This window comes from Carlito syrichta, unplaced genomic scaffold, assembly GCF_000164805.1.
Source record: "Carlito syrichta isolate Samal-C Ts95f unplaced genomic scaffold, Tarsius_syrichta-2.0.1 Scaffold315142, whole genome shotgun sequence".
NCBI classification, from domain to species: domain Eukaryota; kingdom Metazoa; phylum Chordata; class Mammalia; order Primates; family Tarsiidae; genus Carlito; species Carlito syrichta.
Genome location: NW_007259238.1, coordinates 922,408 through 933,598, shown reverse-complemented (window position 1 = coordinate 933,598; position 11,191 = coordinate 922,408). Strand labels below are relative to the sequence as shown.

Genomic DNA, 11,191 nt, shown 5'->3' with positions numbered 1-11,191 from the left:
GCCTGGCGCGGGCTGGCGGGCGCCGCGGGAACTGCACGCCGCGAGGACGCTCTGCTGCGCCCCAGCCGACCTGCGCCCCAGCGCCTTCCAGGAGGCCGGGCGGCGGCTTCGCGCTGAGCGCGTCCCTAGCCAAAGGATCGAAAGCAAGCAGTGCCGTCCTCTGGTACGTTCAGCCATGACCTGGCACCCCATGTCCAGCCAAGCTGCAGGTCGCCTTTGGCTCGGATGAGCCAATGGATGAAAGTGATGAGCACCATCTCCCCTCTACACCTTTCACCACCGGCTGCCTGCATACTCCTACCACACCAAAACCAGGAGCGGCGTTCTCCAAGGACCTTTCCTCTAAGAACAAAGCAAACAAAACCTCACTCTTTCGGACCCAAGTTTCTTAGCAGCATAACTGCATTTTGAAGGAAGAGACACAGGCTGAGGTTGGGTATATTGTGTCATTTAATCCTCCCACCCATGACTGCCTCCCTGCCCAGTGAGTTGTAGCAAAAAATTACAGGCAAAGAACAAGCCCACATATTTAATTTGGAACATACAGGACAATTTATTGAAGTCAATCTCAAGCAAATTCTGAAATCAGTGGAATGTCATTAAAAACCCTTCCAAATTAATCCTCACGAAAGCAGAAAGCACATTTGAATTCCAAGTATTTGTCAAATAAAAAAAGGCAACATCTCAGTAAATATACAAAAATTATATGTTCCTACCAGCACACACATCAGTAAGAAGCTTAAATATTACAGGCAGTCCTAAATACACTACAACTAGTCAACAGTAAGCGATCTATATACAGGTTAACCAAGCTTTACACGTTTCACACTATGCAATAAAACATAGGCCAATCAACAAAATTCTCAAAATATTATATATCTTGAAGTCTATGTGGCAACATCAAGTCATTATACAATAATGCCCTAGCGGAACTCCCCCAGGGAAAATAAACACTAATCCCTTAGTGTCAAGAGCTTCTAACCAAGTCACAGAAACTCAAGAGATTGACTTTAGTGAATATTGATGCTCTGTTATTAAAGACTCAAGTCTCAAGTGATTTAGGCAAAATAACGTTTCACAGGATCTACAAAGTTTATTACAGATAAACAAAGTACAGAAATAACCAATCTACAAAGATCATCATAAAGAACACGAAATGAAAACGGAATCTGTGAGTATCTGTGTTTGTTGTGCAGTATCACTCAAATGGGTACAAATGAATTTTTCATATCAATTCCAAATATGCACACACCCTTGTATATAAAAAGATCTTATTAGCCAGTTGTAATAATCTTATTTAGTATCTTGGTTTTTAGTGGCAATATGATTTTCTTAACATAGGTATGCAGCAGGACAGATGAGATAAATATTAGTGACAACAAAATAAAAGTAAGTTTTATCCAGTCCATTTCTAAACTGACAAGAATACCGTATCAATACCTTATATAGGTAATGTGACAGATACTTGAGGGCCAGTTGCACATGTCAAATCTGTTGGCAAGCAGGGAAGGGAACAGTATAAGCTGATGGTGCTTCCTCACTAATTAGCAGATATATAATGTCACATAAGAAAACTAAGAACTGAATAAATGACTGTGACATCTATTTTCCCTTTTTACTTACACATTAATGACCCTTACAGTCTATTGAAGGACAGGCCATTCTCTTCCTTCTCCCCCTTCATACATATGCACCACAAGCATCCAAACTTGTCACTTACGCAATGGACTGCCAAAAAAAAAAAAGGAATGGATTTTGAAAGAAATGGGTTACAGCATTTTAGGAGTGTAACATAAGTGCAATTTTGTTTTTCTCCCCCTACATAGACATCTACTAAAAGGAAAGATGAAGTGCTTAGGGACAGGACTGACAAAGTAAAGAACATATTTAGGAAATATTTGTAAAAATGCTGCTGGTATCTCATGCAGGAGTCTCTTTCTCAAATGGGCACAAGAAATCTGAGTTATCTACTGTGAACTCTCCCATTTGCAGAACTTCACCTTTAATCCAAGTTAGAGGATAAGAGACTAAGCTAGTTATTTTCAAAACAGTATACAAAACAATGCTTTCTACTGCATAAATTTAAAAAGAAGCTGTAAAATAAGGAGAATCTGAAGTTTCAAGTACTTAAAAAACCTGAATTCAATGAGGCAGAGGTCTCAGTGTTAAAGTGACTACTTCGTACCTGTGGTAAACACCGTCATTCCCTTCCCCTCCCCGATTATAACCCCCTTCTCCGGGTACCCCACCCCAGGTAAAAGTCAGTGAGATTTCAGTATATACAAGTTTCCGACTTTTCAGTCTTTGTTAATTTATTGCAAAGCTGTCTAATTATATCTATTCCCTAGTCCATCTGAAAACGGAAGCAAGTTCTACTTCTGTTTGTTTACAAATAACCAGAAACCAATTCTAGGTGACTCTAGCTGAGGAAATTATTCCATGTGACCACTTCACGTCTGCACCAACTCGGACAGTGGGGAGTGGCTAGATGCATCAACCTTGTAAAAAGTAATTCAAGTCTAGCCTGCACTTCCCAGAAACACAGCCACTTCCCAACGTCATTGTAGCTCACACTACAGGAGCACATCAAATGTAAGCTTCCCCAGCTGTAAGGACTCCAAGGTAACCTGTTTTCTTCTCCTGCTAGAAGACGTGGCATGTGGCAGCTAACACCTTGACTTGAAGGTGAATGCCAAAGGAGGAGCTTTGCATTTAAAAGTGAAATGAAAGACAAGCAACAAGTTCTGGGCAGTTCAAAGATTACGTTCTGTATGAATGGCCTGCTGCCAAACTGTAGGTCTGGGTTTGACCTATTGGAGCACAGTAAGCTACTCAAAAAGGAAACTCCACTTCATGAACCAGGAAAATTGTCCAACAGCCTGGCCCACCTGAGAGTCCTTTACATGATAAGATACTCAATATCTCAATTCCACAAACATTATTTACAGGCGTGTTTCTGAATACTATGCAGAAATGACAGAAGGGAGCTGGGAGCAGCCCCATCCCCATGATTTTGGTTTTCAGGTATGTTCCCGACTTGAACATACAGAAATCTCTGAGTTTCAATGATTCTAAAACTCAGCTTATTCTATAGTTTAGGCCAGATCATTTTTAGGAATTAAGACAGAATGGAAACAAAAATGAAAATAAAGCCCACATCACTCCTATTTCTATCTGATCAGAATTTAAGAAAGTGAATCACTGCCTCTAGCTGCTTCAGCATTCTAGGAGGGAAGGGCCCATCCCCCCTCTCTTCCTAGCCAGCCACAAGCAGCTCTTCCGATTCCTCATATGGTGTGGCCCAGCCCCTCCCTCAATGCACAGCATCTGTAAAGGTTTCCCAGGATTTCACCTTCAGCTCTTACTGATCCAATTTCTGAAGTTTTTATGCTGATTATAAAAAATCTTATGTTCACTTCTTTCTTTCTTCAATTAATTGTATGAGGTTTAAAAAGCCCATCATTTTCCCATACTGCTTTACATTATTTCACTTTTGAGTAAGAATAAAAACCAACCATTTGCATTCTGACCACATAACGATTTAAAAGTTAATTAATACCAACTTTAGACTATGAGTGAGCAATACATCTTTTGGAATATTTCACTGGCATGGCACAGGAGAGCACAGTGCATGTATACTTATGCACACATAAAAGGACAGGTTTTGTTCTTTCTACTTCCATAATTGGCAACTTTAAAATATGTAAAAAGTTCATTCAACATTGACACTATGGAGGCGTTAAGAGTACTCCTTGGCACTGCATGACTAAAACCACTTTTTAGACCATTAAAGAACACTCATGTATGGTTAGCTATTTTGTTTTCTACTTTGATTTCTGAAATTGCTAAACAATCCTATTAATCGTCCAAAAAAAAAAAAAGGATTAAAAAAAAAAAAACTCAGCAGAACTCTGTTATAAAGTATAAAAACAAAATGTGACACAATGAAGAAGTTGCATAAAAATACTTAAACCTAAGGTATCTGTAGTATATAAGATGTACCCTGGCTTACCATATAAAAGTCATCAGATATTAAATAGCACTAAGTCTAAAACAAAGCAAGGAGATAAGATTTCATGGATTTCATGTTGGATATTGTTTCAACAAGAGATGCATTTGGAATACTAAAGGAAATCCTTATGTAAGTTAAAAAACCCAAATAGTTATCATATATATTTATAAAATAAAATTTTAGTATGATAAAACCTAGATTTTCTTAAATTATTTTTTAAAAGGACATCAAACTATATAATTGCTCAAGAGCAAAGTTTAGTGTTTTGGTGAGCTGTATTTCATGTTACTTGTAGCAATTATATTTGGTGACCTGTATAGCATTTTTCATTTTGCTCTTACTTTTGGGACCATATCTAATCAACAGAATTATTGGAAGCCCAACAAGTCACCTCAGAATTAATTGCTGGAATCAGGCAAATGGCAGTTTAGGAGCTTAAGTAAAATAATTGTAGTGTTCTTTTTTTTACAAGAGAAAAAAACCCAGTATAATTGCACATTTACATACCAAAAAAAGAGGCACAAACAGCTTTTTTCCCTCTTCTTTCTAGAGAAGAGCTCTAAATCGGTAAGAAAATGGAACGCGCATAATACAATGGAAGGAATGTGGTAGAGCTTCCACTCTCCTTCATAAGGTTATTAGGTACTTCTTGAGGGAAAATAAATGCTACCAGGTACCAGCACTTGAAAGCAGTCAAAATTCACAGAGAAGTTAACGTTCATTCAAGCTAACCCTAGACTTCTACTTAGTACAGTGTTACAACAATGTCTGACATTACTAATTATTTCATACAAGGAATACTGGAATATACATATTCCTAAGCATTAAAAGCAAGTGAGTTTGTGAGCAGACATCTTGGTATACTCGCATCTGTAAGATTCAAGCATCACAGTCAACCATTTTTGCTAACACTGACTTTCTTGGGAGTTTTCTCCAAGTGTTTCCTAAGATGAAGTGTGTTTGTGTGGTTCTTGGGTACCCTGTAAAGGTAGATGTTCTCCTTACTCAATGGAAACAATTTTAAGTATTGGGTAACACTAAATAGAAACTGTTTACATATACTTGGATGATGCCCTTACTGCTTTCACCTCCAAAATTAGTAACCCAACCAAAAAGATCTATTCAAGTACAATTCAAATTCGTTTATGTAGTTTCACCAGGAAACAAGACTGAATGGTTAGTTGACAAAGGAAAAATTTGATTAGGAGAGGGAAACAGAGACAAAAAATAAAATGCCCATAATTCTCTCCAAGTCAGACTAGGGTCTACATAAAATTGGACAGAAAATGATTCTTATATGATCCAACTTTTGGTTTGCGCCTTTAATCTCCCTTCAGCCGCCTTTATCAGTGTGTCAGGGTAATAGGAGTGACCATTCTAACTATGCATTCACATCCACATAAACGCACTTCATCAAAAAACCCCAATGTCAATGGAAAACATTTTTAAAAAATCAGTGAGCACATCCATTCCTTTTTTCCTCCAAAACAAACCAAAAAACGCATTATATATCTTTTCAGGTAAAGTTACCATGTCACAAAGCCCACCTAGTTTAAGACCACAGAGGTAAAATCCATCGAGGCATTTGTTTTCTAGAGGCCAGATTTAAAACTTCCATAGAGCCCTTCCCTAAGACTATGAAAAACATTTTGAAGGGAAAGAGAAGTTAGCCTAACCTACTGCTCAGTAAAGAGGTATATAAAGATTATCTTACCCTTTTCTAGAGGGCTTTCTCCAATTCCTACTTAAAACACACACACATACATACACTTGATTAGACTATTTGAATTACACTTCTCAAATTCCTAAAAATGAAAATAAATAAAGGAATGATGGCTACTTTTGCTTTATACAACCAAGTAACACATCTTAGACTTTACATTTATCTCATTAACAAAACTTTCTTTTTTCTTTGTTCCTATTTTAAAAGCAAAGCCATTTCTTTTCCAGCTGCAAAGGCATTGAAGCACAATAAAAGGCAAGAAGAGACCAAGGGAATTGAACCCGCCACAAAAGAATCCCTAAACCAACAAAACAACAGAAAAACCAGACACTAACTGCTTCTGCCTGCATGAACTGGTTTCCCATTTTTGCTTTAATAAGGCAGTTCCGATGGCAAAGGCTGTATGCACTGTAGCAGTCTCTTCTTTTTGAATGCTATTTGCTTTTTCTTTTTTCTCATTTTAATAGAAAGGAGGGAACGCCATCATTTATTCTTTTACTTCTTCTCCACGATCTTGTGATTCCCATTTACATTTTATCTTGCTCCAGTATTCTGATGACACAGGAGACACGGGGTCATGTTCAGAGCAGCAGAGGCGACCTTCCAGTGCGGAGGGAACCAGAGCTCCCTTTTCATGATCTTTACAAAACGAATGTGGACAGAACTCACAGAAAGAAACAGCTGCAGTGCCGCACTCATTGCACTGATGCCACGGGCACTCCCACTTCCCTAGCAAAGGGTGGGAGGGAGAAGGAAAAGCACCTGAGTTAGTGACTGACTTAATTACCCATGAAAAACCCAAATTCCCGCCTTCTTCTCTGATTGGACACAGAATTCAACTAAGTTCAACTCTAAATTTCAGCCACAGAAGTGGGTGTACTATTTAGTATGGATGTGAGCTACAGGCCAAACCCAATGCCGTAGGTGCCAACTATCCCGCTACAGTAATAGTATATAAGAAAGAAACCAACCCCTGCTGGCCCATGGGGTATCCCAAGTGTGTAAGGAGACAGAATTTTTCACTAGTATAATTTTTGTTTGCTATTATTTGTTCTATCCAATGGTTCCTATTCCATGGCTCTTCTAAGGAGAGTGGAATATATTCTGAGTTCCACGTAGTTGGCAAAGACACAATTAGAGAAAGGGACCTGAAGGTCCAACTTACCATATGGTGGCTGAGTCAGGTTAAGGCATAGGAGGTGGTATGCTTTGGGACAGTCTTTTTTGTCACACATGACCAACTCTCCACTATCTCCACACTGAAAACAGTAATCTTCATGCATTTGCTTTGGTTCTGTTTTGATTTTTCGTCTCTTCTGCTTTAACTTAGCATTTTTTGCCTTTTCTTCAGCTGTTGACACACATGCCGACTGATAGGGAAGACAGGATCACAGTTTTAGAGATCACACATGAAGCTCAACACAGAAAGGAAAACCCTAGAAGCTCACATTCATTTAAATCTATGTTGTATGGCTACTTAAAAACACCAGGAAGACATATCTTGTAACAATATTATCACAAAAATAAGGTTTTGTTTTCACTGGCTTTTGAATAGCATGCTCTTTTCAAACCGCAAAGGTGGTGGTAAATCCAGGGAACTTTAGTTTCGACAACCTAAAAATTGTTTTCACTGAGACATAATTCACAGACCACAAAATTCACCATGTTAAAGTATATAATTAAATGGTTTTTAGTGTATCGTAAAAAAAAGTTTTAAGTTACTTTTTATTCATTTCAAATTCAATAAGAAATACAACTACATTTTCAGAACCTAATGGACTTTTACTAAATAGGCCTCCTTGGAAAGTCAGTCTAAATACTTGGAAAACGCAACTGATGACCTGCAAACTAAACCAGGTGCCCACTTGCCCGCACTTTCCTGAGATGGTCACCATAAACTTCAGCAGCCCCACTCCTTATCTCCTGCTGGCTTGCGGTGCTCACTGCACAACTAACCTTTGGTCGCACTCCTAGAAAACCACTGCAGTTATCTGCCCCACAGTGACATTCCGTTCTGCCGTTGCCCAGACAATCCAAGTTATAATTAAATGTTAACTCCATCCCTAAAACATGAGAAATAATTATTCATACTTAAATCATGGAGAGGAAAAATGCTGTCACAGACACACGCTCATAATGAAAACAGAGACATAATTCTGGCATGAAGACTTTTCCCTTCCCTATGTTTCATCTCATTGAAAACATGATGGCAAAAAAAGAAAAAAAAGAGCCAGACTTGGTGGCTCAGTCTGTAATCCCGCACCTTTGGGAGGTTGAAGTGAGTGGATTGCCTGAGCCCGCGGGTTCGAGACTCGCCTGGATAGGCGAGACCTCACCTCTACAATAAATAAAAAAATTAGCCGGGTGTGGTAGCGCGTGCCTGTAATTCCAGCTACTCGGAAGGCTGAGGCGGAAGGATCGCCGGAGCCCAGCAGGTCGAGGCTGCAGTGGCCGGGGAGCGGCCACTGCACTCCAGTCTGGGCGACAGAGTGAGACTCCAACTCTAAATAAATAAATAAAAAGAAAAGAAAAAAAGGGAGGAAAAGTGAAGGAAAATATCCCCACCCACCAACAATTATAGCAACACTACATATCTTTTTTTTTATTATTATTTTTGAGTTGAAGTCTCATTCTGCAGCCCAGGCTGCAGTAGAGTGGCATGCTCATGGCCACCACAGCCTCGACCTGCTGGGCTCAGGCAATCCTTCCGCTTCAGCCTTCCAAATAGCTGGAACTATGGGTGTGTGCTACCATGTCTAGCTTATTTTTGCATTTATTGTAGAGACGAGGCCTCACCAAGTTGCCCAGGCTGGTCTCAAACCCCTGAGTTTGGGCAATCCTCTCACCTCGGCCTTCCAAAGTGCTGGGATTGCAGGCTTGAGCCACCACACCCAGCCAACACTACATATCTTACAAAGAAGTCATGACCTTTTCACAGAAGTGCTCAAGAACCATATAGCAGGGACTAGGAATCTGCAATCTATGCTCTAGAAATCAGAATCTAGCCCAGTTCTCTTTCTAAAGCTCACTCACAAGAATTTTTAAGTAAACAATGACCATGGAATTCTGACAATACTATTTCTAGTAATTAACGCCTTATATTACGATCAAATAAAAGTTCCAAATAAGAGTTTACTACATACACCAAAGATCCAAGGATTCAAACTAGGGTCTCCTAAGATTTCTTGTAGGTGGCCTTAAATAGTCTATAATGAGTTCTAGAAACATAGTTTTTAAATCTGTTTTAACCACAGCATTTTTCTATTTTCTACAAACCTAACATAGGAAAAACTAATTTTTATTGTTAAGATGCTGGATGGGAGCCAGGCTTGGTGGCTTAGCATGTAATCCTGTGCTTTGAGAGGCTGAGGTAAGTGGACTGCCTGAGCTTGCAGGTTCGAGACCCGCCTAGGCAACTTGGCAAGACCTTATCTCTACAATAAAACAAAAAAATCTGCCAGGTGTGGTAGCGCGCACATGTAGTTCCAGCTACTAGGAAGGCTGAGGTGGAAGGATTGCCAGAGCCCAGCGGGTCGAGGCTGCAGTGGCCAGAAGCGGCCACTGTACTCCAGTCTGGGTGACAGAGTGAGACTCCAACAAAAAAAAAAAAAAAAAAAAAAAAAAAGATGCTGGATGGATGAGGAAAAACAAAAACAATAGCTTGGGCTTCAGAGGCTTTTATGAACAGAGTGAACTTTCAAAGAAAAAATAAAGACACAAACAAGGAACCGTTGATATTAACACAAGATAATTATTTTAAATATGTTTTAAAAGAAAACAACAGCTAAAATATCTGATTACACTGTACAGACAGTAACAATTTGGAGAATTAATTCAGTAAGATTATGGATACACCGTATCTTCTCTTCCATAAAGGATACAGATTTTTTACCTTTTATTGGCAGATAACATTCACTTCTAAATATAACATACGTACATATGTACATACATACACACATCTATCTGGTTGCGGTCTCACTCTGCCACGGGAGTGCAGTGGCACAATCACGGCTCACCAATAACCTTGACCTCCCGGGCTCAGGCAATCCTTCTGCCTCAGCCTCCTGCGTAGCTGAGACTACAAGTATGTGCCACCACAACAGGCTAATTTTTAAATATTTTTGTAGAGAATGAGGTCTTGCTATGCTGCCCAAGCTGGTCTCGAGCTCCTGAGCAATCCAAGCAATCCCCCTGCCTTGGACTGCCAAAGAGCTGAAATTACAAGCATGAACTACCACAGCAGGCCTCGGCATTGTCTTATTTGAATAAGCATGTGGGCATCAAGCCTTGGGGAACAATGTCCTGCCTCCAAAGGTAATTCTTTCTTCCGAGAGAGGATCATGGGAAGCAAGCTGCTTTTTTACCTGCAGGAATATCACAAAGAGCAAAAAGTCCAACTCGAACATCTCCATTTACTGTCCACTTTTGTGTTTCACAGTTTGGATTACAACTGTGGTTCATAAAGCGAGAGTAATTTCCTTTTGGGCCAGCATCGATTATACGGTCCTTCAGAAAGAAAAGAGAAGTATAATTTATATAAAGTAAGTATACGTACGTCTCACTTAGAAATATCCTACTCAGTCAAAGGCTACAAGGAAGCAGCATTTTGCTACCAGGTGATGTTTGACAACTGACAACTCTGAAAATGTGACACTTCTTGGGCAATTCATGAAGTTCTCTTCTTTATTTGATTACTTTCAAGTTAAAGCAATTAGGATAAGGTAGAATTTACTTTCTTTTTAAGTTTGCTCCTCGTAAAAAGTAGACCATAGAATAACATTACTTAGATTAATGGACTAGAGATTTTAGGAATAGTATTTTCTAATTAGAAAGCTCAAAGTTCAGATAACAACTGTGTTTTGCTGTCAGCCCTCTTTTCCTGCTCTAAGCAGGAAACAAGAACTAGTATTGGAGGAGACAGATGAGGGCCTAACATCTAGATCTACAAGGATTCTAGATATATGGCAAGTACTTTTTCTCGTTCTATGTGCTCTCTCCCACTCTCTTGATGGTTTCTTTTGCTTTGCAGAAGCTTTTCAGTTTCAGGAGTTCCTACTTGTCTATCTTATCATTCACTTTTGGGGATTTAATCAATAATTGGTTGCCTACTCCAATGTGCATAAGAGTGTTTCCTGCGTTTTCTTCTAGGATTTTGTGTGTGTGTGAGTCAGAGTCTCACTCTGTACCCAGGCTGGAGTGCGGTGGCACGCTCACGGCCACTGCAAGCCTCAACCTGCTAGGCTCAGGAGATCCTTCTGCCTCAGCCTTCCCAGTAGCTGGAACTACAGGCACGCACCATGTCTGGCTACTTTTTAAAATTTACTCAAGGGATGAGGTCTTAGCTGGGCTTGGTGGCTCAGCCTGTAATCCCGCGCCTTTGGGAGGCTGAGGTGAGTGGATTGCCTGAGCCCGCGGGTTCAAGACCCACCTGGGCAGTGAGACCTCATCTCTACAAG

The 11,191-nt window shown here is 39.8% G+C and overlaps 1 protein-coding gene across 1 annotated transcript in view; it reads right to left on the bottom strand.

Moving 5' to 3' along the window:
• Positions 1-528: 528 nt before the first annotated feature.
• Positions 529-11,191, bottom strand: part of NSD3 (nuclear receptor binding SET domain protein 3) — a 109,877-nt gene continuing 99,214 nt past the window's right edge. The window contains exons 21-24 of the mRNA XM_008072363.2: positions 10,100-10,241; positions 7,692-7,798; positions 6,901-7,105; positions 529-6,464 (exon numbers count right to left, since the gene is read on the bottom strand). Of these exons, the coding sequence (XP_008070554.1) occupies positions 6,223-6,464; positions 6,901-7,105; positions 7,692-7,798; positions 10,100-10,241 (696 nt within the window). The 3' untranslated portion in view covers positions 529-6,222. The remainder of the gene's footprint in view (positions 6,465-6,900; positions 7,106-7,691; positions 7,799-10,099; positions 10,242-11,191) is intronic.